At 36.4% G+C, this 27,831-nt stretch overlaps 1 protein-coding gene across 2 annotated transcripts; it reads left to right on the top strand.

Moving 5' to 3' along the window:
* Nucleotides 1-27,829, top strand: LOC124365791. 2 transcript variants are annotated; one of them, XM_046821812.1, is made up of 8 exons: nt 1-680; nt 4,207-4,330; nt 6,342-6,415; nt 10,358-10,498; nt 12,934-13,089; nt 15,729-15,826; nt 25,546-25,795; nt 27,451-27,829. In XM_046821812.1, the coding sequence occupies exons 1-8, from the start codon at nt 4-6 to the stop codon at nt 27,455-27,457; spliced, it is 1,527 nt and encodes a 508-aa protein (XP_046677768.1). In that variant the 5' UTR covers nt 1-3; the 3' UTR covers nt 27,458-27,829. The 2 variants fall into 2 exon arrangements, with proteins under 2 accessions (XP_046677768.1, XP_046677767.1); XM_046821811.1 differs by having other exon boundaries at nt 27,448-27,829.
* The last annotated feature ends 2 nt before the right edge of the window (nt 27,830-27,831 follow it).

The following is a 27,831-nucleotide window of genomic DNA, read 5'->3' as shown; positions in this document are numbered from 1 at the left end:
AGTATGAGAAGAAACACATATAACGACAAAAGGCAGATAGACACTGGGTATCAAGAAGAGAAATATATAACTTCAAAAATGCCAAGGTATGAGTTTGAGTCCAGTATTAGTCGAGAATCTCCAAACATTTGGCGGTCTAAGTCTGACCAATCTTATAGAGATTTCAGAGATCTTTTTGATCTGCAAGACAGAGATGAAGTACGAGTAAAAGATCAGTTTGGAGAGATCAGTAGACATGATGAAGAAGAACAACGGGGACAATCTTCCGAACTAAAAAAGAATCTACAAAACATAACCCCATCAGTTCCTATTGATGATTACACAAATACCAAGTTGCCCAGTGAGACTGACCCACAAGCACAAAGATTTTTCACTCATGACTCAGAAAATGATTTACAGACAAAAAGTGACTCAAACAATTCTGTGAATCAGCTTGAGTTAAAACAAACTGAGGAAGATAAATACAGACCAGAGCAGTTGGTACAGATATTTAACTCTGAAGGTACGGTACCTACAGAAAACCTCACGCATTTGTTAAAGGAACTAGTAATTTGCTATTTTGTCTCAGAAAAAGGTGTCCCTATGGATAAGAAAGACAGTTTTAAAATTATTAATGAATCTTTCAAGAGGTCGAACGTCTCCAAGCTGGATTTTCAGTTTGGCACCTCCGATCAAACAACGTAAGTAACTGTTTAAGATGATAATGAATATAATTGCAAGATCAAATTACTTTAATCTACAAAACATTATTGAAATTTGTAGTTGTCTAATAATAATATGATATATAAACAAAAGAAAGAAAGAACTTTATTTCTCACAATATATAAATATCAATATATTCTTAAATAAGTATGCATGTACATTAACTATAATAGTGCAAAACTTGACTAATTATATATTTTTTTCATATGTACTATCTTACAAGACTTAAGCATTCTTTTACACTTGCATATATAAAACTAGACATTTACATAATAGATAAAAAGAGAATTACAGATTTATAGATCTTCCAGGCTTAGCCTGTTTTTTGGAGGATTCATCATATATTTACGAGTATGTATGTATGATGTCGGTTTGTCTGTTGTGTGTTAAAACAACAACTAGACTGGGAGAGTCAACTTTTTTTTTAAAAATACTTGAGGTGTTTAGTACTTAGATTTAATTGAAATTGGAAGTACAGAAATTATTCTGAGTTTAGGCTTATTTTGAATAAAACAATTTCACACATCTTGAACGAAAACTAAACTAAAGAGTAGCAAAAATAATAATCGTGATGTCCCATAGCCAAAACGAGCAAATTTCGTACATTAACTTAACAGCTCTCTGTTGTTGCTACAAAACAACAACTTTTCAAAACTGTTGAAATAGCACTTTCAGTTTTGTCACGGAAGAGGTAAATACTGTCTATGTATTTGCATACAAGCTACAAATTTATGACATAAAACTTTTTTGTCTATATTTTGATGAAAATTAACACATTGCATAGTGTGACAGTACATTTAGAGGGTTTAATGAAAGTTTTATAGAAGATTCAACCACACAACTCATTTGATAACTTATTTCAGCAATTAAGTATTTTGTAGAAGTTTAATCTTTCAATTGTTCAGTTTAAAAACACTTTTGATCCAGTCAATCTGTTTGTTTAGTTTCAAAATTGATGAGCGTGTGTGTGCATGTGTAGATGTGCGTTTACTCATAATGTAAAACCTTAATGTTTAAATATTTATTATGTTCAACTTTTTTCAAAGCATACATTTCAAATTTAACTTTTGAAGCAATCTTCTCAAAATGGAAGCTCTGGGCTTCTGTATGAATAACTTTAGCTTTAAAATTCATAACTCCACCAAGTACTTGTAAAATGAAATTAAACTTGCCAAAGTTAAGACTATGAAATCTCCTGAAAAGAACATGATAACTGGAAAAAATAATATATATCTAGCTTATTTACAACTCAACGTAAAATAATAATGTTGAATGTAATATCAGTATGTGTAGTAATGAAAAATAAATCATAATCATAAATTAAAGTAACTTTACAAACTACTGATTTAGGAATGAGTAATAAATTAATCATTCATCCATTATAGCCCTTAAATATGTCACTGGTGATCCACTCAGCATCACACCAGCTGACCACGCATCATTTCTGCGACTTCTGCCCTGAAACGAGAATGCATACCAAAATTCAAAGTGGTGTTTTCTTATAGTGAGTAAAAACCAAGTTGGACAGGTTTTCAAATTAGAATGCAATTATCAGGTTTTTAATAAGATTAATAATTCTCACTAAGCCAAGGTTATCGTAACACTTAAAAAAACAAATAAATTATGTTCTGTTCTCTTAGGGACAAAAAGCCTATAAATTGCACATAGTCCTATAAGGACCTTTGCGATGCTTCCGGAGTGACAGGAAGTTCTGTATGGGTAAGGTTGGAGGTAGAGGCCACTTGTAAGAAAGTTCATAAGGAAGAATTTAGGGCACTAATCTCAAGTAATTTCTCCTCGAAAGAAGGGGAGGTCAGCTCTGAACCAGCCTCTAACCCCACCAACTCCCAGTGATGTGATCTCCCATAGTAGACTAGAACTATTAAATTACCATTCCACCCCAGAATCTCAACATTTGCGGTTAGTGATGTGCCGCTCCTAGACATCCATTAGGACACATCGGTTTTTGCTGTGCCCAGTGGTAGGTTTAACTGGAAGGTATAAACCAACCAAAAGTGATCCCTGCTGGGTTAACAAATAAATTGAACACATATAATTTTTAACTCAAACATGAATGATTGGTCCAACTCAGCATTTCATTCAGAAATTTACATTTACTTGCAGTATTCGGGTAATATAAATGTACAATTAAAAAGATATAATATTATTTCTTAATATGTATAAATCATGGCATCACCATAAATAATATTTTGATCTTTGGTTTTATGCAGTTTTGAACTAACAAAATGTCCTTATTGTATTTGAAATTTAAACCCATGTAGTATAGTCCAGTACTAACCATTTCAGTGTAAAGAAATGATTGCAATATCTTAATATAGTTTAAAAAAATTTATAATTATCATTAGACAGTGATTATTACTTGAGATCGTAGGAAATAGTAAATTAGTATTTGTAGTACCATGCTATGCTAATCTATTGTAATGATTTGCCTGATGTTATCAATAACATAAAAATGGTTCTCTGTGCTGATTAGACACAGTAGTTACCTCAGATAAAAACAAAGATCAATTGGTTGAGACATTGGTAGAGAACTTGAATTTATTGAAGAAATATTTTTCAGCGAATGGGTTAAATTTCTCCATTTCCATATTAACTACTGAAATTCTTCCAAAATTGATTCCTCTTTCTCCCCCCAATGGATTTCTACTTGGTACCAGCAACACAATTTCTTGGAATCAAAATAGACCCATGTCTAACTTGGCACCACCACATTTAATGAGTTACTGAAAAAACTTAGTAAAGCGTATTTTGCCCTTCTCACTCTTTCACAAGTTATTGACAAACACACTCTCAAACAGGTTTACTTTGCCTATGCTCATTCTCATCTATCATATGAAACAATCTTCTGGGAAATTCCCCTGCCTCTAAAAAAAGTGTTTTTTAACTAAAGAAAATGATAGGACTGATAATTCTGCTCCTTTTCATGACCCGTGCCGGAAGCATTTTGTCTACCTTCTCTTTTTATTCTTAAAAATCTTCTTTACATCAAAGTGAACTAAGAAAAGTTTTTCACCACCACTCTCATTTCACAAGAAACTCTCAATTGCTCCAATATCCTATTCACAATATAAGCTTTCCCGGAAAGGTCTCCACTTTATACATGGATAAAAGTCATATGCCGCTTTTAATAAAGGAAAGAATCTCTTCAAAATGCTCTCAAAATACTTTCTAATTTCTCACTGTTTCTACAGTATAGCTGAGTACTTTGCTTCTCCGTCAGGACTTGCTACAACAAAAGAGGAAACAATTGTACAATTTTTGGTGTATTGGTGTGTGCTTGTAAGTGACAGTTGTATAAATAAATGTAATAAGCAAGTAAAGAGCAAAGGACCCAATAGTGAACATTGTGGCAATATTGTTCTCTTTTTCAAAATATTAAAAAAGTTTATTTTTAGGTGAAACATATTTCTATAATAGAGATCTATCTGTTAGCTTCATAATTTGAATCAATGTAATCAATCAGACAAAACTGAATTTTTACAGATTCTGTTTGGTGTTCTGGAAAGATAATCTGGTGCTCAAGGTAAAAGGCAATAGAGAGAGTCTCCTGGACAAAACTCTGAAATTGTTAATTAACAGACTCCTCATGTGCTGCTACTCCATAAAGGTAGGCATGAAATGTGCACTTGTTGGTTTGTTTTCAATTCATAATTATTTAGTGAGAATATTGGGGTTATTTGGAAAGTAAAAGATGTTATATACACACTTTCCGTATACGTTAGTTGTCCGGTCAGTGGCATTAATACTCGTACTTCAGCATTACATTGATAGCTGTGATGAGTTGCATTGTGAGCCTTTAATTCTGGTGCTGGAAGTTACATTGCTTTTTTCAGGAGTACCAATAGAACTGTTTTTCTCCAATAAAAAAACCAAGACAAGTTAATATGTTTTCAGTAAAAAAGTGTAGATAGTTAAAATTTTGTAAGAATGTAAATTATTTTAAATAAGAATAAATAATCAGTAATAATATATATTTATGATATTAAAGGCTTATTTTTTATGTTTGTTATTATAAATAAAATAAACAATATATTTATTTTTGTAGGTAAATCAATGATTTTGTTGTAAATAGTTGTGTTAAACTATAGTTAAATTTTAACTTTTCAAAAAGTGCTTGGGAAGTAATAAAACATGTTACATCACAAAAAGTACTAAAACATCAAATCTGAAACTCAAAATTTATGGTAAATTAACAGACGATACCTTTCAAGTGGCTAGTGAATTCAATAATTTTTTTCTCGACAGTGGCTGTACCAAACCTATCTTTCAGAAGTGACAAACATATCGAAAATTTACTAGTGAGACCGGTCTTTTTGATTTTCTGTCTCCTGTGGGGGGAGGTGGAGATGACAGTGGTTTAAGAGACCTAAATCCGAAGAAGTCCAGTGACATCAACGGAATTTCAGTGTGGCTGATTAAGCATTGCCTCAAGCACATCTTGACTCCACTTACTAAATTGTTGAACCTTTCGTTCGCCCAAGGCATTTTCCCTATAGCTTTGAAGACAGTAAGAGTGGGTAGAGTAGGATGTACAAGAAGGATGATCCTTGCACTCAGTATAGAGTCGCAGTGAAGGTGTTAAAGGCTGTTTAGATTCTGAATTTTTCACGAGTTCCGTCTGGGTATTATTACTCAGGAAGGGGATTGTAAATGAAATGAAATGAAATGAAAAATGTCTTTATTAGAGGCGAAGTTAGGACTATAAAGTCCTCTCTACCACTTAACCTCGTAAAAAAATTAAACTAACATACATATACATGTATAACTAAAAATAAATCTATTGTAAGTTTATAAACAGCAAAAAATAAACAAAGTTTGTCTTTGAATGTTCAGTGTTTACTTTTTTTAAATTGAAATCTAAACTGGAAATAAATATTTATTTAATAAACAGTATTTAAAATTCAATTTTTCTCTCCAAAGTCACTGTTAAAATAGAACTAAATAATCAGAACATAAAAATAAATTTCACTTGAACATATTCAATCTCCCAAAGTAAAGTTTAAATAAAGTGATTCTCTGCAGTTAAAATCTTAATTTTAACCTGTGGGTATTCTGTAATCTTCATGGTGATGTGTTAAAAATATCAGTTTGATAAACATATTAGTAAAATTAGAAACTAATTGTATTTAGAAGATATGTTGAGTGTTCAGAAAAACCCTGAAAAAAGAACATAAAATATAATCCTCTTGCGATTGCCTGAAATATTTGACTTAACGGTTTTAAAACAGTTTTAATTCTCTCACTTACGTAGTCATGTGCAATTCCTCTTCAATACTTTGCGTAAGACTCTCCTTTTGCAACTGATGCAGCCTAATAATCCATTTGCGTAGCACATGTACAATTGACCAGTGCAGGTGATGAGAGAACAATCTTTCAGACAAACAAGTCACCAAATCTTAACATTACTTATAATTATAATTACAGAATTTGAGATAAAATTGTATATTTATTTCAGATTCTCCTTCTTAAAATAAATACTTATAACTATGTAGAGTTGAATGGTACAGAACTTTATCAATAAATAAAAAGTGGCTTAATAATAATAGATAGCAATAGATTTGATATGATTTAGTATGTTTTTTACCTACAGTCTATTTTAAAAATTGGTTTTTTTTCAGCCAAATTTTAATTTTTTCGGCCTGCACGGTTTGGACATGAAAATGTGCAAAAAGGAAATTCCTGGATTGTACAGGTAAGGTTGTTTTGGACAGTTAAGGATGTTTTGTTATTTTTACGAATTTTTTCCTTTGTGTTCTCCCGGTATTCATAGTAATTTAATCTATAAAGTGATAAGTTCTAGATGGAATTTTCTATTAATATTATAAAGCATAACATTGTTTTCAGTTAACATTTGTTGGCCGAAGATGGCTCAACGCAGTGAGACTGATATATTTTAAGAATGTAATGTTTGTAAGCACTGTTTCAACACTGTGTGAACTGGAAAACCTAGATGATAGTAAGGACACCCTCTACATAATCCTAAGAACTAAGAGAATTCTCCTGTAAGTTCAAGAGGTTATATCTCAAGGTGAACTATGCAGATCATATCTAGGCCTAATACTATATTGAACTTTTCAATTTTCTACATTTGCTAGAGAAATCTAGTGTACAATTGACAATACCTCTCCACCTAGAGTACACTAATTTTGTAGTTTAGGAGTCTTTGACGTTGTCGATGTGAAACGACGTAAGGAATTCATTTTGAGCTTCTTCGTCACCGCTGTCTGTGGCTGTGTCAGATTCCAGACGCTGCACTAAGAGGAAGGTGAACTCATCATTCACATAGATGATTCAGTAGAAGCCACCGTGGCAAGAAGCGTACAAATCATTTCAAACTAAAACGATGAGGATCTGGATTATGCTTACCCAAAGAAAAAAAGCAGAACAAAACATAAATCTAAGTTTAAGATTAGGAATGAGAAAAGTGATGATGATGATGAAAGATGACTTCCTGAGAGCAAACTATTATGAAAACTACCTGATAACAATGATTGCAGAAATAAATGCCTACTTGCGTTTAATAAATTTCATAGGGTTCCATCATACTGTATTAGCCAAAATAAACATTACTGAAATGGTAATACAGTGCGTCCCAAAAAAAACTGAACAACTTTAAAGCCTAATAAAATCCGCAAAGTTAAATTTAGATTATTATAAGCATGACCACATGAAGGTAGAGTTTATAAAGTTTTTTTTAATGTTAGTTGTAAAGATCAGCTGTTTCATTGTTGTTTGCTCAAACTGCTTAACCCCAAAACATAACCTACAATAAAGCAGTCACTATGAATGCACAGGAGAAAGCGCAGTGTGTTGAGTGGTACATTGAAACCAAATCAGATATTGTAGTGCAAAGAAGGTTTAGAACACGCTATGGTCGCCATCCACCATCAAGGAACAGCATTCGAGCCTGGTATGATAAGTTCATGTTAACTGGCAGCATAAAACATTCAAAAAACAATGGTAGGCCTAAACTGCCAAATGAAGCTATTGAGAACGTGCAACAAACATTTCTACGGAGTCCTCAAAAATCTATTCGCACTGCAGCACGTGAGTTAAATTTATCAAAATCCAGTGTTCAAAGAATTTTAAAGAAAAATTTGAAAATGAAACCTTATAAGCTGCAAATTTTGCAGCAAATTACTCCAGATGACAAACTTAAACGTAAACACTTTGCAGTTACTGTGCTTGATCGTTTAACTGCTGATGAGAACTTTCTAAAGAAGGTAGTGTTTTCTGATGAGGCCACGTTCCATGTATGTGGAAAAGTGAATAAACATAACGTGCGTATTTGGGGTACAGAAAGACCATATCAAGTTCGGGAACATGTTCGAGACAGTCCCAAGTTAAATGTGTGGTGTGCTATTTCCTATGACAGACTTATTGGCCCGTTTTTCTTCAATGAAAAAAACAATTAATGGTAACATTTATCTAGACATGCTAGAAAACTACGCTTACCCACAGCTAGAAGACCTACAGCCCAACGTTTTTTTTCAACAAGATGGTGCCCCTCCGCACTGGAACTTATTTGTAAGAGAATCACTTGATGACACTTTCCCTCGTCGGTGGATTGGGCGCGGTGGTTCCATAGCCTGGCCCCCACGGTCCCCAGACATAACACCATGTGATTTTTTTGTCTGGGGATTTGTAAAAGACCAGGTTTTCAAGTCTAAAGTGTTAAACATTCAAGAATTGAGACTAAGGATTATCACGGCCTTTTCCAAAATTAATGAGGAAATGCGTCATCGAGTGTGGGCAGAGTTAGATAGCCGAATCGACTATCTTTTTGCCAACAATGGAAACCATGTTGAGGTTCACAAATAAAGGTTGTACCCAAAATAACTTAAGATTATGCGTGTTACTTTAAATCAAAAAATTCTTTTATATGTGTGTTATTAAAATAATTACAATCTAATAAAGTTGTTCAGTTTTTTTTTGGGACACGGTGTATTTTATTATGGTAAACACAGTAACATTACATATAGATTTTACCAATAAATACAAGTCAAAGGAAGCAAAATCGGTTAAACTCGGTTATTAACATGTTCAATACGACCCCTGTTCAGTTTGAGGCAACACTCATACCGTTCTTGTAGGTTTTGCATAATTTTTATGAATAGGGGTTGTTCCATTCTCGTAATGCACATGGTTATTTTTTCTTTGAGTTAAACGATGGTAGATGGTGGGTCCTCGTGGAAAATGTTTTTCTTTCAACATTACCAAGGCATCCGGTGTTGTAAGATCGGGGAAGTGGGCTGGATAAGGAAAGTTTGTTGTAAGGGAGATGAGACGGTTGCCAAAGGTTTGTTGGAGGAAAGCAATGTTGTTAACGGCAATGTGGCTGGCTGTGCCATCTTGCTGGACCCACTGTGAATTTAATGGCAGGTTTCGTGCACGACAGAATCTCCTGTGGTCTCTCACAAAACGATCAAGATTGGCCCTATATTGATACAGTACAAGTCTCTCCATTGTTGCCTTCAAAAAAGTATGGTCCCACAATACCCCTCCCAAACACAGAGCACCAAATGGTTACTCGCTTACTATGTTGTAGCCTCTCTACAGCAATGTCAGGACGTTCAAATTCAAGGAAACGTGATGTCTGCTTGTTTATGAAACCATTAAGATGCACATGACATACATCTGTAAACCATACATCACTCAGAAACTCAGGTTCTTCATAGCATATTACTAACATTGAAGCACAGTACTGAACTCGGGCTAGTTTGTTTCTATAGTTCAAAGGTTGTCCAGTTTGTATCCTGTAGGGGAAACCACCAATGTTTTTGAACATTCTTCGCATTGACGTATTGCTAGTATTCCGTTTAAGAGAAGCTCGCATTAGGCTTCTTTTTGGTGACTGTAACACTTGTTGCAACACTCTTCCGCGGTTTTCATTTGTACAGACAGTACTTAAGCGACCTAAAAAGCCCTTTTGCTGTGTCAAAACACTACCTGTTCTTTGAAATTTTTCCAATCACAGCATTACCAGGCGGGTTTTTGTGGAAATGTTGCTGAAAACGTAATGCAGTGTATGACAAGCTTGGCCCACCCGCACGTCCAATTCCGTATGGCGAAAATAATGCTCTACGATAAAAAACTTTCTCTACCGTTGTTAGCAAAAACTAACCTCAAATAAGAAAAAAGTAATGAACACGAAGCTGTGGCAACGATCGACAATTGAATCAGCTGATCAAGAAGGCAATTACAGCTTATTCAGTTTTAGTACTGTTTATTATGGCTAGTACTGTATTACTTCATTGTGCTTTTACAAATAAGGCTGACTTCGATTTTGAAATTGTTTATGAAGTTGTGGGTAATAGCTAGTTATTAATAAAAGCATGTGTTTATTTTATTAAAATATTAACCGATTATGTGAATGATAAATGAGTTATTGCAACTTCATCTAGGTTAAATTCTTTCTACTACTCCACTTAAATCCCAGAAGCTGGTTCATTTAGATTAAAATCTTGTTTCTACAGTAAAAGAAAGTATACATTTTAAAAATTACTGATTTGGCAAGTTGTGTTCTTTAAAATACAAAAACCTGATAATTTTATATTTTTCAAAGTTTTAGATAGTAAATGTATTGTTGGTAATTTTAAATTTGTTTGTAACTTGATAACCTTTTCACATATAGAATTGTCACAAGGAAAGACGCTCCAACAGCTAAAGACGCTGTTTCATACATTGACAAATTTTTCAAAGTGGACACTGACTGTGAACTGGTATTCTCACGCCTAGAGGATTTCACAATCATAGACTTCGAAGCTATAAAAGAGTAAGTAGAGAGATTTTGTTAGTTTTTAATGTTGAAAGCAGTTGTGGAAAGCCAAAAGTTGGGGCTCTGTTATAAATCTTCAAATATAATTCGGTACCTGTTTACACAAAGTAAAAAGTATATTTCATTTCTGCGTCTCCAATCTTCTGAAGTACCGGGAAAAACAATTTTCCCCGACTAATGCTCAAATAGTATTGTGAGTTTTGTACAATAACAAGTACTAAACCCCGGTTGGAGTTATGTATTTGCTATATGTACTACTTTTTTACCTACCTTTGGAACAAGTATTTTTTTTAAGTATATTCATTAGAAAATTTATTTCAGGATTTGATCAATGTAGGCTCACTGTGCATGGGCTAAAATTAAAGTAATGAATAAAGAATGAATAATGATGAGGTTATCATTAATATTGGGACTTGAATGTGCACAGTAACTTATTGACTGCTTCACACAAGTCTTGTTTTATTAGAACAAAATATAATTGACTAATAATATTTTTTGTTAGTGGATTTAGTCGATTGCACATGTCACCATGAAACCGTGACATGACAGGAACAACCAAGTATTGCTTAATGCCGAAAATAAGAAGGTTTTAGTTCGCTTATTTCGTGCTAATTGCAAAGATAACCCTATAATGTGCAATTCATCATGTAAAAGACATTGGTATTCGTCTGTTTAATAAACTTTCACCAGCTGCTCATTTGGGTTGTTTGTTACAAAGGTTAATTTACTGCTTGAAGAATTTCTATAATTTCGAGGTTCTACTGAAATTTAATTTAAGTTGAAATTAACTTTAGTTTCTTGCAAATGCTTATTTTGTCTTTATTATTTTTATCCTATTGAAACTCGTGGAGAGCATATTATGTAGATTAGTGTTAGTTTTAAAATACCTAAATTTTGACACCAAATGTCTTTTTGGACTTTTTCAAGGAAGATCTGTGTGCCATGAAACATGTCAACGTTAACATAATGAACTCAAATTAGAAGGTAAAATAGCGTGTAGTACTATTGTAACATCCTATATAGGCAAAATGACTACTTGTTATAAAGTTACATGATCTATATTGTAGTGTCATGTTATTCTGTTGGCAACATAACAACAGTATTAATATTGGTTCTGAATGAAAATGAAAAATTAGCTTTTCTATTTTGTTAAATAGAAAATAATTTTTATTATGTAAATATTCTATAAAAAACAACTATTGTAATTTTGGGTGTAAATTTATACAGACTTAAAAAAAAACTAACAAAATTCTGCGATAATATTCACCATTTATATATTAAATTTCATAAAGTAAACTGTCCATTCTAGTGGTGGTTAAGAAGGGCACACATTTATATAATGTTTTTCAAAAGATCCATTTTTTTTCACAAAAATGGATTAAATGGAATCGCGTAAAAGGAGATTGTCTGTCCTTTTTGTAAAACTATATCCATACAAATCTGAAATTCAGTTTCCTACCAGTCAAAATACTTTCATCCATACTTTGTGTGTGATTGAAAGAACTGATGTTCAGAAAATATCATGGGCAATTAATTATTTTATGAAAAGATTACAAATAAATCAATTAAATTAAAACACCAAATAAAATTTACCTAATTTTATTATGTTCCCATATTAGATAACTCCTATAGGTACAATATTGTCATACCTTCTTTTTTACTTAAAGGTTTAGGCTTGCAGCTCACCCCTTATTCAGGCCATATTTTTACAAGGTATAAGTAACAACATAACATGTCATAACATGTTGAGTTTGCATGCAAAATTTCAAGTCTATAGCTTATTTCATTCTCATAATATCCTACTGACAAATAGTCATGCAAAAAATCATACAAAAAAGAAGTTGACAGAAATATTATTTATCATAGAACTCATTCTTGCAGAATTGAAGTTTCGTACAAAATTTCAAGTCTACATATGAAATCTTTGTCAATATATCTTGCCAAATGGTACATTAAAATTTTTGTTCATTAAATTGGGGTTCATGGTAGTGTTTAAATAATTAAAGTCAATACACACTAAGTCACTATATAATTATGTTGTATGTGTTGTGATAGCTAGGCTGCATTTGTTGTTATGTTTGAATCTCACATAGGTATATTGAGTTGGTTTTAAAATGTATTTATTATGCTATTTCCTCATAACCATCACAAGACTAATCTAAAAGTATTCGCTAACACTCAGCCAAATGTCATGGTGACACGCATGATCGTACTCCATGTTCCTCATATAGAATTTAAGCTTCATGCACAATTTCAGGTCTATAGGTCAGTTTGTTTCACTATATTCTGTGGCCAGACAGACAGAAATGAAATGTTTTCAGCCCCTTAAGTGATATGCTTCACTAAAGCTCAGCAAATTGATACATTGTGGTTTTAGCCTGATTTACAGTTTTGAGTAAAGAAATTTTATAATAGTAAAATTTTACGTATAGGTACGTGACATCCAAAGGACTGGACCATATCTGTGATGACGTACACCACATGACAGTGTTCGTGCGACGTACGCCTCAATACTGGAGGGACAAGATTTTAGCCAGTGGGAAGATGTACAATCATAAGTACTTCATCCACCCTCCAACTTCACAATCGTAAGTCATGCCTTTTCTAAATGATGTAGAAATTTTATTTACAATCATCCAAAATTTATTATGGAAGTTATTCATCTGATTTATTTTGTCTCTGTTATTCTTGATAATAATTCAAGCTAAGCCAGACCCTGTCCTCTGTTTCTAAATAAAGATAATTTCAACAATATCAGGTGTTCTATCTGCACTATGGTATCAGAATAAGTAATCTTCTGAATTTTCATTATCAGAACCATTTTTACATTCGAGTTTCAGTTTCACAAAGGACGTCATTGTCCTCTGTTACTGATATGATTTCAACATCGGTTTTGTGCACCAAAGCTATTGGTGGTCTGAAGGCCTACCACAACATTGTAAGTAGTGTAATAATGCAACGGTTAGTTCTGTAATGCAGTCTGGCTTGGCAAAGATTAGATCGTCCATTGTGAGACATGTTAGTTCATCCTACCGATGACAAGTTGTTGTAATAGTAATCCTGCTCGGAACGAGAGGATATATCACGGAATTTCAATATATGGCAGTACATCCATTTAAAAATTAAACAGAATTGTAATATGTCAAAAGAAAGGTTTAAGGGCAGTTTTACATTTGAAAAACAAAGAACCTGTTAAACCCCATTTTATTGCCTTACAAAATTTAACAGTACAGTATGTACGTACTGAAGTGTGTAATGTATGTCAGAACTAACAAATGTAATTTTGAAGCCTACAATAACATACATGATTATAATACGCAAAATAAAAATGACATAGTTTTGTCTCAAAATAATTTATCATTTTTTAACAAGAGTGCTTCCTATATACAATATAGTTTTTGAATATTGATTCCTAAAGAAATTTATGCTGTTCACGATACTAGAAAATTTAGATCAATGTTAAAAGAATTTTTGACACAAAAAGCATTCTCTGAGTTTTAAAATCGTCAAAAACTAGAACTAAATTATATAAAATGATAAATTTAGTAAAATATTAACTAAGCTCATTAATATTCTTTTATTTATTTATAACATTAATTCGTTAATAGTTTAGAATTACTTCATAATGCATTGTGACAGTATTTATTGTATGGAACATGCAATATGGATAAAGATGTTTTAACTTGACTAGTAGATTATTGTACTTTTCAACCAAACTGCAACATTGAAAATTGATGACTTGGAAACTTTGATTGAATTAAAACCAAACCTTGATACAAGATAGAAAATGTATACTGTTTTTGAGTATGTAATTGTAGAATTTTAGCTCTTATGACTCACTATATAGTATTGGGCCTAGTTCTAGGCTATCATCACTGTCATTTTTACATTTTCCAGCATTGGAAGAACTTCATCACCGTCCTAGGTCTAGGCTATCATCACTGTCATTTTTACATTTTCCAGCATTGGAAGAACTTCATCACCGTCCCAGGTCTAGGCTATCATCACTGTCATTTTTACATTTTCCAGCATTGGAAGAACTTCATCACCGTCCTAGGTCTAGGCTATCATCACTGTCACTGTTACATTTTCCAGTATTGGAAGAATTTCATCATCGTCCTAGGTCTAGGCTATCATCACTGTCACTGTTACATTTTCCAGCATTGGAAGAACTTCATCACCGTCCTAGGTCTAGGCTATCATCACTGTCACTGTTAAATTTTCCAGCATTGGAAGAACTTCCCCATCACTTTGCATATTTTCATCAGTACCAAAATCATCGTCATTCTCTAACTCAGCAATATAACTTCAAAAATAGAAATAAAAGACAAACTTGGTAACAACGTAGTGGAAAACATAACATTCAATTTGAATCACACCTTCCTACTATAGCTATGTTGAGTATAGAAAAACTCGGTTGCTCCACCGTGCTTAGAGATCATGTCAGAAACATCGTAGTGCACTCAATTGTGCACCTGATGAGACAATGAGACTGCCACTTCACCTATTTATAGATGTCTCTGATGTAAAAATGATGTAACTTTTGGTCTTCAGCTTCTTCATCGCTGACTTTCTTTAGATCTCTTCAGACAAACACGACTGAGATTCCAGAAGTCAAGTTGAGATAACGTAATGTACCAGATGCTGTAATAAAAGGAAGGTGAACTAGTACTAAACTCAACATTCAAATTAAATTATCATCTTAACTTTAATTCTTGAACATGCGCAGCCTCTCTGGAAAAGTCGCCATTGGTCACGGTATGGACGTCTTAAAAATCGTTATCCAAGACATTTTATTTTGTTAACCATTCACTATTTAATATTTAACACAGATTTAGTTAAGCATGTCTTGTTTATTTATCGTGGCTGGTATCTGCTTGTTTGAATGCACTAACCGCCAGACTGCCCAGGAAACACTGTATTCAAACAATTTGTGTCTATAACTCTTAGAACTGATGAAAAAGTTGTTTTGGAAACCATTATCAAAGTTATGTATAATGTAGTATTTCCAGTAAAGGTTTGTGAATTGTTCTTCCTTCTGACTCTTCCATACATCTATAGAGTTATTTTATTTTTAATAGTGATAAAAAGTAAAGTTACTACAAGCCAAGTTTACAATGAACATTTTTGGAGTTGCAAGAAAGTTTTAGAAAATTAGTAATATTAAACACTGTACTAGTTGTAAGTTGATTTTTCTTGGCCAAAATATAAAGAGATAATCTTTCAGGTCTGGGAAGGGTCTAAACCCACTGTTGCAACAACCAGTTTCGGCAGTGCCTCAACCGAATGTCCTTGAAAAATCTGGAGTTCAACAGAATAAAACAGGTAAAGAGTAGAACACTTTTACAATCAAAATTTTGTCAATTACAATTAGAACCCATACATTTTTTTTTCGAAGAGAATTACTTATTGAATAACCTGCAATGTTGGCTCTTGACAGGGTTATGGAACCGTAGGCCGTACCAGACTAATTCAACCCACCAGATAAGGATCGTTGTTAAGTATTATTGCATTAAATAACTTGTTTTTTATTGCCTAATATGAAAAGGCTACTTTTATTAAATAATAATTATGTATATATTTTTTGGGCAATTTATACTCTATATTTGAATTTGTTTACTAAACTGTATATACTACATTAATTCTATATCTCTTTCTGCGGCCTAGTGCCTACAATACCATTCCTTACTGGATTAAAATATTCACGTACAGTGACAGACCAATGAACCATTGTTTCCCGAATCAGCTGTTTACTGTACACTCTCCAACCAATCACAACGGTTGACTTATCAAGGCTCAATTGCCTACCTTGCAAGCGTATGCACGCTTGCTCGTTATACTCTCGATCCCGCCTGGGGCACTTATGTACTCTCTAGCCACTGCTTACCATACTTACTCTCTCCCCCATGTGTTACTCTCTCATTTAAATATTAGTTTATTCTATTTGTTGTACATTTACATTAACATTAAAGTCAGTGCTCTGGATTGGCAATCTCTACCAGAACGTCTCTGCTCCCGGACACCCGCGTCTACCGTGCTCTACAGGACTGGCCACAGTGTTATGAACTATTCGTTTGCGGTCGTATTGTGCGTGAGTGAATCCGTGAAGGACATCTTCCGTCTTCACGCCTGCCTACAAGACAGCAGCCTATTTCCAACACTTACTGATCACAACCTGGCCCTCAACAACAGCAGACTACGGTTAGGTACCTCTCATGAAAATAAAGGTAACTGTTTATTTTATACACTTTATTTGAATATGCACTGTTCATAAACTCATTATGTGTAACCTAGTGAACTCTTGTTAAAATCAGTGTGATCGGCGTCTTCACTGCCTAGTGTGAAGTGGTCCTTCTTAGTCGAGCCTCTAAAATATTATTTCACGGTTCTATAACCAAATTCCATTCTTTTCATGGTCCTTCGAGCCGGATAATAAGAACTTTAGTCCATTGGTGAATATCAGTGCAATCTCAACTCTTATAAGCTATATACAGTGCATATTTCAAAGTGTGGTTTCAGGTTCTTTCACGATTGCAAAGTCCGTGCATATCGATTTTCCAATCCCCTCTCCAGTCATATCAGCTGTGATCATATCAGCTGTGACGTCTGATCATATCAGCTGTGGTGCTCTGTCGACTGCATTGTTTTGTTGACAAACAAGCTTTCAGACTGTTACAGCACAGGTGAACTGATTACTGTGTTTAATGGTTACCGCTTCTCAATACTTGCTGGTTATCAGCCCTACTTGTAATACGCATTATTCTAAGCAGGTTAAATATAAACAATCTTGGTTATTGACACTTTACCTTGAGCAGGACTTGCACCCTTATTGCAAAATTAAATGTTTATTTTGTCAACACTATATTCTAGTCTCAGCTTAAAAAAGATAAAAAGGCTACTTACTGCTCACAATTGTTTATTATAATTTCTATTTGAACATTGCTCACGCATATGTATGCATGGTTTATGGTTACTGTCACAACACTACCATACTTTACCACTGACAGTTTTACATGTAGTACGTGCGCATAATGTTTCCAGAGCCTCTTCTACATTATAGCTGAATTTAGCTCAAAAGTAACCTTAATTGTTGTTTATTATTTAATAAAAACTTGTCTTGTTTACGTTTTGCCATAATAACAGTGTATTTTATTTTCTCAAAACAAAACTATACTATAGGCCTTTACGAGCCTAGTCTACTTATTGCATTATTATTGAGTTTTTACCTCAAAAAACTAAACAATTGGTACCTGAAGATGAAATCAATGATTTCGAAATGTACATAGTAACAAAAATAAAAGTTTTAAAAAAGTGTTAAAAGGTTTATTTATATTGTATCATAAATATTTTTAAGTTGTGTTTCATTGTATTATATTGTTTAGATACTTCTTATTTCTTGGGGAAAATACTTCAGAGGAAAATAATTTAGTTTCTATTTTTATCACTGTCTCAATTCAAGAGGACAATATTTTGTTTACTTTTCACCTTTGAAGTTTTACTCAAATTGATTAATATTCTACAAACACTTTCAACATGGCGATGTCTCTTAAAGTGGCCAATGCAAAGCGAGAACACCTCTTTTCTCAGATACAAAGTATTCTTTTGACGGAGCTGCCTTGGACTTCTGTACGTTCATCAACGTTTATGAACAAGCCGTACACAACAATGCGCACTTAAGCGATGTAATGAAATTTCAATATCTCTTGAGCGTGCTTTCAGGCGAACCACTCTCTCTGATAAAGTCGCTAAATATAACTGAGCAAAATTATGCAATCGCTTATCAGCTGCTGAAGGATCGCTACCATAATACTAGGCGTCTACTCACACTACATTTAAATCAAATACTAGACCTTCCTGTCATCTCCAGCACATCTGTGAAGAATATCCGTGCTTTCCTTAATCTTTTTCACGAACATACGCAATCACTTAAAGCACTAAACAATGACATCACTAGTAACAACCCACTTCTCTCAGCCTTGTTATTACGCAAGATTGATAATCGGATGGTCACACGCCTAGAACAGTTTTCGAAAAAAGGAAGAGCTTCATACTTTGCCCTCGGTTGAACAAATAATTGAGTTTCTCAACCTGGAATGCAGCCACATTGAGGACAGTAGTCTACATGACAATATTGTGAACCCCAAGAACGCTTCAAGTTCTTATTTTGGGTCAAAACCCAGATTTGATAAACCCAAACCGTCTCTTAAAAACGTGAGCTTTTTAGCGGCTTCCTCTCCACCCTCCTCGGCCTATAAACAAGGCCCATCATGTTTTTATTGCCATCAGAGCGGTCATAAAATTTATGGCTGTCCCAGCTTCGGCCAAAAGACACCTCAAGAACGGCACGGGATTATTAAACAGCACAACCGCTGTTCTTCTTGTTTGGGGACGCACAGATTAAGTGAATGTCAGTCTAAATTCACGTGTCGAACATGTCGTGGTCGTCATCATACCTTGCTACACTTCACTGATCGGCCAACACGGTCCAGTGTTAGTACATCGGACCGCGTTCGTCCCGTTGTGGAGAACGGCCGTGACGGCGGCCGGCCTGCACAGAGCAGTGCAACACCTACACCTGCTGTCCGCCCCTCGCCTGCGACCACAGCGCTCTCACCTCCTAGCCCGGCCGAACACACCACACTACACGCTCATGGCACACTGCATCAAGACCTCGCCCCTAGTACCACGGTTCTTCTGGGTACTTCTCTTGTCAAGCTCACCGCCTCTAACGGACAAGCTTATGTCTTTCGTGCCTTAATTGATTCAGGAAGCATGCTAAATTTTATTAGCGAGAAAGCCTCCCAACTGTTGGGTACACAGCGCCGTCCGGCCACTATTAATGTCGCCGGCCTTTCTCAAACCTCTGCTCACACACGCGGATTTTTAACTCTGGGCGTGGAAACTCTTGCTGGCCACCCAGTTGCCGCCCCGCACTCGTTCCACATATTGCCACAAATCACTGTAGATCTCCCACGAGTGCAAATATCTCAGGAGGTCATGAATAAGGTTAAAAATATTATACTGGCTGATCCAACCTTCCACCTCCCTGGTGGCATTGATGTGCTTATTGGTGGAGCGTTATTTCCACATATTCTTACTCACGAGACCTACTCTCTTGGTCTCAATTTACCTCACGCCCTGGGCACCTGTTTTGGTTTCGTGCTGATGGGGACGGCTCCCTGCACACCACTGACGCAGTCTGTCTCTACTATGGCTGTCTCTCTTCTCTCGACTGCTGAGGTGGACCTCCACGCCTCTCTGCAGCGTTTCTGGACACAAGAGGAACTGCCTGCTCCCAGTAAAAGGTCTGCAGAGGAAACTCAGTGCGATGAATATATTTTTCTACCACGCACTCCAGGGACCTTGAGGGTCGATATATGGTCCGCCTCCCTTTCAAGAACACCAGTACTCATCTGGGAAATTCCAAAGTTCATGCTGAAAGTAGACTCTATTCACTCGAGCGCAAGCTCCACGCTCCCACTAATGTGGAGTATTATAATTTATATTCTGATTTTATACATGACTATCTCTCTCTAGGCCATATGCAGGGCTGCCCTACTCCTGACTTAAGCACTCCCCACTACTTTCTGCCACACCACGGTGTTTTTAAGGCACAAAGTAGCACCACCAAACTACGCGTCGTTTTTGACGCCAGTGCCAAAACCAGTTCCGGACTCTCTCTCAACGACACTCTGTTGACCGGACCTAAGCTGCAAAATAATATTTGTGACATTCTTCTGCGCTTCCGCCTTCAGAACGTAGTGTTCTCTTGTGACATCAGACAGATGTACCGCCAAATCAAGGTGCATCCTGACGATCAACATTTTCAACTGATATTATGGCGTGATCACCCTACCGACTTGATGTCCACGTTCAAGCTCACGACAGTTACCTACGGCCTGAACTGTTCACCCTACTTGGCCATCAAAACGCTACATCAATTGGCAGAAGACGAAGGTCACCGCTACCCCCATGCTGCTGAGATTCTCAAGCACCAGAGCTACGTCGACGACCTGATCTGCGGAGCTGAGACTGAAGAACTCGCCGCTGAACTTCAAGATCAACTCATCAAACTCCTTCGGCTCGGTGGCTTTGAGCTCCGGAAATGGGTCTCGAACTCTCCGAGACTTCTGCAACACCTTCCTGAAGATCATCGGGAAATCCCAGTTTTTTCTGCAACCCTCTCAGGAGCCTCATTTCTCTATTTTGGGCCTTAAATGGACCCCTCTGACTGACACGTTTACGTTTAATTTTAATTTTTCTTGTGAAAACCCCACTAAGCGTAAAGTGTTAAGTCTCATTTCTCAAGTCTATGACCCCTGTGGTTTTTTGGCGCCTTGCATAATGCTCGCAAAAAATATCATGCAACTCGTATGGATTTCTGGCATAGATTGGGATGATCCGCTCCCTCCAGAAATATACAAAAAATGGCAAGCATTTTTATTTGAACTTAAGCACGTTGCTACTATTACAATTCCTCGTGCTATCCCCTACTCTGCTGCTACTCACTGGGACTTGCACGGTTTCTCTGACGCCTCAGAACTAGGCTATGCTGCTGTAGTCTACATCCGCTCTACCTCCAATGACACGGTGCACGTAAGCCAAGTTATGGCTAAAACTCGCGTCGCTCCTCTCAAAAGAGTGACGCTGCCCCGACTGGAGCTATGCGCAGCTCATCTCCTGGCCCAACTTGTGAAATATTGTGTTACTCAATTAGCTCCCACCCACAAGTTTGGTTCTATTGTCTGCTGGTGCGACTCTACTGTGACCCTCGCGTGGATCAAAACACCTTCTTATCGCCTCAAAACCTATGTGGCTAATCGTGTGGCGCAAACTCAAGAGCTTGTGGCTGTGGAGTGCTGGCGCTACATACCCAGTGCTTCCAATCCTGCTGACTGCGCCTCCCGTGGGATCCTTCCCTCTCAATTGGTGGATCATCCCCTTTGGTGGCATGGACCCGACTGGTTGCGTCTCCCCTCCTCAGCCTGGCCACATACTGATTCCAGCCTGGACTCGGTCTCTCTGGAGGAGCTAGGGGAGCTGAAGCATTCCACTCCTGTCATTGCCTTGGCCACAGCACCGCTTACGTGGGACCTCCTTATCCAGTACTCTTCCTGGAGGAAATTGTTGCACGTGATGGCCTACGTCTTGCGTTTTATCCACAACTGTCGTTCACCAAACCGCCACTTCGGACCTCTCTCCAAGACAGAACGGGATTCCGCCCAGCTGCGAATTTTCAAGACCGTGCAAGAGGAAGCTTTCACTGAAGATCTAGCTCTACTGCGGGACCGAAAGACGTGTTCTACCAGACTTCAACGCCTCGCCCCATTCCAGGGTCCGGATGGACTTCTCCGCGTCGGCGGCAGACTGCGCCACGCTGACCTCCCCGCCGAACGTGTCTCACCCGTGCATCCTGCCCAAGAAGCACCTTGTCGTGGACCTCCTCATTGACCATGTCCATGTCAAACATCTCCACGCTGGCGCGCAGCTTACTCTCTCTCTGCTCTCCCAGCAAGTCTGGATCCTCTCTGCACGCAGCGTGGTAAGATCTCGCATTTTTAGATGCCTCACATGTTTTAAGAATCGGCCTAAAAATAACGCCCCTCTCATGGGCGACCTCCCCAAAGCTCGCATTACTCCAGCCCGAGCTTTTCTCTCCACCGGCACGGACTATGGTGGCCCCTTTTCGCTCAAGGTTCATAATTTACGCTCTGTCCGCATTATTAAGGCCTATATTTGTATTTTTGTTTGTATGGTTACGAAGGCCGTTCACATTGAGGTGGTGACGGACCTGTCCACCGAAGCTTTCCTTGGTGCTCTCACTCGCTTCGTTTTCTCGTCGTGGCCTGTGCAGAGACCTTTATAGTGACTGTGGCACAAACTTCGTAGGTGCTAAAAATGCCCTACACAAAATCCTCACGGCTGACCAGCGCAAAGTCCAAGACTTTGCTGCTGACCGTTCAATGCGATTCCACTTCAACCCTCCTGCTGCTCCCCATCAAGGTGGAATTTGGGAAAGTGCCATCAAGAGTGCTAAACACCATTTAAAACGTGTCATGGGACTCCACATACTAACTTTGTCTCAATTCATGACGCTCACAAGTCAGGTTGAAGCGATGCTAAACTCCCGCCCGCTCACCGCTCTCTCCAGTGATCCCAGCGATCTTCTCCCACTGACGCCTGGACACTTCTTGATCGGCTCTCCTCTGGTTTCCGTGCCTGAAGAGAACTTGCTGGACATACCCACGAACCGCCTTTCTCACTGGCAGCTGGTTCAAGCGCTGCACCAACGTATCTGGAAGCGTTGGCAGCGAGAATATCTCCAGACTCTTCAGCAGCGCCTCAAGTGGAGCACTCCTTCCCGCAACCTCCAACCTGGAGACCTCGTCCTGGTGCATCAGGATACTCCCGCTCTCTCATGGCCCCTTGCACGGGTCACTGATGTCACTCCAGGACAAGATGGTACAGTTCGAGTGGTACATCTCAAGACCTCAAGTGGAACTCTCACTCGTCCAGCAGTGAAGGTGTTTCTCTTACCTCACCTCTACAATTAATTAACTGTCTCTCTACCACCGCCTATAAACTTTGTAATTTGAGCCTATATTGCTCTTTCTCTCATTGAATCCCAAGGTGATTCAAGGCGGCCGGTATGTTAAGTATTATTGCATTAAATAACTTGTTTTTTATTGCCTAATATGAAAAGGCTACTTTTATTAAATAATTATTATGTATATATTTTTTGGGCAATTTATACTCTATATTTGAATTTGTTTACTAAACTGTATATACTACATTAATTCTATATCTCTTTCTGCGGCCTAGTGCCTACAATACCATTCCTTACTGGATTAAAATATTCACGTACAGTGACAGACCAATGAACCATTGTTTCCCGAATCAGCTGTTTACTGTACACTCTCCAACCAATCACAACGGTTGACTTATCAAGGCTCAATTGCCTACCTTGCAAGCGTATGCACGCTTGCTCGTTATACTCTCGATCCCGCCTGGGGCACTTATGTACTCTCTAGCCACTGCTTACCATACTTACTCTCTCCCCCATGTGTTACTCTCTCATTTAAATATTAGTTTATTCTATTTGTTGTACATTTACATTAACATTAAAGTCAGTGCTCTGGATTGGCAATCTCTACCAGAACGTCTCTGCTCCCGGACACCCGCGTCTCTACCGTGCTCTACAGGACTGGCCACAGTGTTATGAACTATTCGTTTGCGGTCGTATTGTGCGTGAGTGAATCCGTGAAGGACATCTTCCGTCTTCACGCCTGCCTACAAGACAGCAGCCTATTTCCAACACTTACTGATCACAACCTGGCCCTCAACAACAGCAGACTACGGTTAGGTACCTCTCATGAAAATAAAGGTAACTGTTTATTTTATACACTTTATTTGAATATGCACTGTTCATAAACTCATTATGTGTAACCTAGTGAACTCTTGTTAAAATCAGTGTGATCGGCGTCTTCACTGCCTAGTGTGAAGTGGTCCTTCTTAGTCGAGCCTCTAAAATATTTATTTCACGGTTCTATAACCAAATTCCATTCTTTTCAATCGTGGCTCATTTAAAAACATTGCAGAGTCAAAGAAATCATACAAGAATATGATTCCTGCGGACTTGACAGGACTAAGTTAAAAACGCGTCACATACATTGTAGTGAGGAAGGGGAAACTTCTAATTTTCTAGAGACAAGTTTTATGCAGATGTGGGTGGCTCTTGTCATTGCTATCAAAAATTCCTTTTTTCTCTATGTCAAAAAATAACTGAGTAGTGGATATAGATATTTCTATTTCGCGCAAAACACAAGTAGTATAAAGATCTTGAGAATGTTGTACTTTGCCATGGTAAAAAGTAGCATTGAATATGGAATCACTTTATGGCGTAATACATATGAAATCTCCTCAAATCCTATATATTTTGAAAAAAAACATTTTCTAAGATTGATTTCATTTAAAAGTAAGTTTGAACTCTCATTCGCATTATTTTTATTACCAAAAAAAATGTTTTAAGTATCTCTTATTCAAAGTTTTGAAATTGTTTAATGACAAAAGAGGAAGTCTTCCCCTAAAAAATACATACACGCTGCAGCTTAGGCATACCAACCTCTATTCAGTTCCTAGGCCAGTTTTTTTTAAAGAAATTGTATAGATTTATTTTTAGTTTTAGACCACTTTATGAAAAGGTAACAGTAAAAATGGTGAGAATAAGGTACGAAATGAAGGAAGAATATTCATGTAAAAAGTAATAAAAGAATGCCTCCTAAAACAAACCTATGCAGTTAAAAAAAATGATAAATTTAACATATGGTTTATGAAATAAAAGATTAAATGCCATTGCCAGAAATATGATTTTCATTCATATAAGTGTAACCTTGCAGTGGTTTGAATAATTTTAAAAATTCCCCCTAACACATAAAAAAGCTATGAACTCCTACGAGAATAATAATTAATATGAAACCCTGAGGCACAAGATGTAGGTATACTATAAAGAGTAGTGTGTGTTACCAAAAACATGATTTTAATTTTACTAAGCATATCTGATAATTACCAATAAAAAATATTAAATCCACTCCCAAAGGGGGGAAGTGGAACTTATTTATTGGAAAAAATGTTTTAAACTTGGCCTCTGAAAATAAAATTTTGCTTACAGTCCTATTTGAATTTCAAATTTAAAAATTGTGAAATACGAAGTGTTTGAAGGTCATTATAATAGTACATATTCAAACAAATTTTATTTTTATTTGGTGAAACATATCTGTTTGAATAAGTAATCCAAAAATTTTCACCCGAAATCCAAAATGCGCCTACAGGCTCACGTAGATTGTAAAATATGAAAATGTTAAGACACAGGGTATTTAAAATCGGAGAAATAATAAACATTTCAGAGAACTTCTAGAGGTGAATGGTATATTCCCAAAACCCAGAGAGCATAGTGTATAAGGCGTTGTTTTTTGTATAGTAATTAGTAATGAACAATGATTGATAGCTTATTTTTCTTTTTGTACAATTAACTGTCTGTCCTGCAGTCCCCGGCCCAACAGAAGAGGAAAAGAGACAGTGTTTGGAACGTATAAAAGACATACATGAGAAGTATACAGGCAGGAAGGCCAGAAAAAAAAAGACCAGAAGGCAACAATATATGAGATCCATTTCTGATGAGAAGGTGCGGATGGGAATACCTCTGATTGAGATCCACGAGCTTCGGTTTGTGGGAAAGAAGCGTAGAAAGAAAGCGCAGCGCATGAAGGAAGAATTGGCCAAGATGTACGCAAGCCGGTCAGTTGAGTTAATTTCATTTACTTTATTAATTACTAGTGATATTTATGTTATAAGATTTATCCATAAAAATAACCCCTAGTCAACTAAAATTATTCATTTAGTAAGAGTGATTTCGTCACCGTTTGGCTGGAAATCTGATTCATGGTGATCATATTTTTCAAACATCACTTAGTAAAAATCGGCTCACAGTGTGTGGCCGCTGCTTGGAAAGGTGACCGCTGAGCGATCCTGTCCTTGCAAGCAGCCCGCCTGCCCGGCCATTGGTGGTGGTTCGGAAGTCACCTTTAAGGCGTTGGTCCCCAGGTTAAGTGTTAGAGAGGGCTTCTTAGCCCTAACTTCGCCTGGTAAAATAAGACATTCTTTACTTTACTTTACTTTTAAATGAATTTTGAAATTTTTCTGATAATTCACATCCACTCAATAGATATTTATCGCTTGCGAAGCTATTTCATAAATGTTCTAAAGGCCTTTCTTGTATTTCTAGAACACCTATATTCCTTATCTTATCATTTGTACATTGCTCAGCTTTTACTCATTATTACGTTGCTATGTCATTATTTTATGGAAATTTTAATTATTGTTTACTTCTACTATAGCGTCTATTGTCAGCCATTTCTTTGCTACTTAGATTAGTATGATTCTAGATGAGTTTGTAATATTTTTAGCTCTCGAGTATTAGTGATCAGCCTTCTAGAATTTTATAATAGACTGATTGGTACTATTGGTAGGCTGTTTTTTGGCCGTTGCCACAAGAGGCACATATAAAATTAATTTACCTTAATAAATTAAACAGTTATGCTCCTTAAAGGTATTTATTTAAGCACGGGATCACATTTAACAAACCGCCAAGAGAGGACTCTTAAAAACGCAATAAGGAAATGCATAACGTGTACTCCATCAGACGCACAACGTGCTTTACAAATGCCCGATGTGTACGCGATTGGTACACAACGGCAGTTATACAAGATCATGTGTATGCGATGGGATCAACATGAACGTGTTAGTAACTACGACACATCAAAATTCTTTCTGACAGGACTTTTCTCTTTTGGTCAGATGATTTTTGTAAGTTGTTGGAAAATACCTGAATTTGAAAATTACATTTATATTCTTTATATATCTTTACATTTTTTCACAAACTGTGTAGTTTGGCTACACATGAGCCATGTGTGGGTCGGTTGCCCGGACCTTGCCACACATACTACCAAGTATTGTATTTCTATTCGGTTGTTATCAAGCTAGACCATTAAGTCTTGTGTAGTACATTTTTTCTTACTTAACATTTGTCAGTTAAATTGAAAATAAAATTTGTAAATGCTGATTCGATAACTATAGTTGTAGTGGATTATATCGGGACCATAAAAAAACCTGTTGAAGGAGAAATAAATACAGTACAAATAAGTAATAGTACATACAGTATTGTAGCTTTAAAAACGCTTTGTTAATTTTTTTTTATATAATATGGATGGGAGACATCTTCCATAATTCTAATAAACTGTATAAGGTCCCAAAAGTGGTCATCATTGTTCTTATGGGTAAAAACTCAGGCTCATTTCTCAACAACAGGCATTTAATGATATGGTCAAAATTCGTGTTTGGCTTTTGCACATACAATAATAACCATTATTTAATTATACTGATTTTTTCAGAAGAAACTGAAAAAGGAACAACACTGGGCGGAGAAACTGTGGTTGGAGTCATTTATGGACAAACCAAAAACCAAAATCTAGGGGGAAATCAGATATCCTGTACAGGATATTCTGACACGGGTCATTAGGCCTGGAAAATATCCAGTTTGTCTTCTCCAAGGAAGAAGACAAAAGAACCAAAGATGTTGCTCCTGGTGGCTAATAGAACATTAAAACAAATTATGTTAATGACCGTGTAGTTGGACTTTTTGTTGTTTTAACAGTAAATAGTTTGTTTTGTATTAATATACTAAACTAAAATATTTTGTACTTACACTATAGAATATTATGTCATAGAGAGAGTATACTTCTAAGGAAATTTGTATTAAATGTGATCTCGCTGTT

This window comes from Homalodisca vitripennis, chromosome 7, assembly GCF_021130785.1.
Source record: "Homalodisca vitripennis isolate AUS2020 chromosome 7, UT_GWSS_2.1, whole genome shotgun sequence".
NCBI lineage: Eukaryota > Metazoa > Arthropoda > Insecta > Hemiptera > Cicadellidae > Homalodisca > Homalodisca vitripennis.
This window is presented reverse-complemented; position numbering and strand designations above follow the sequence as displayed.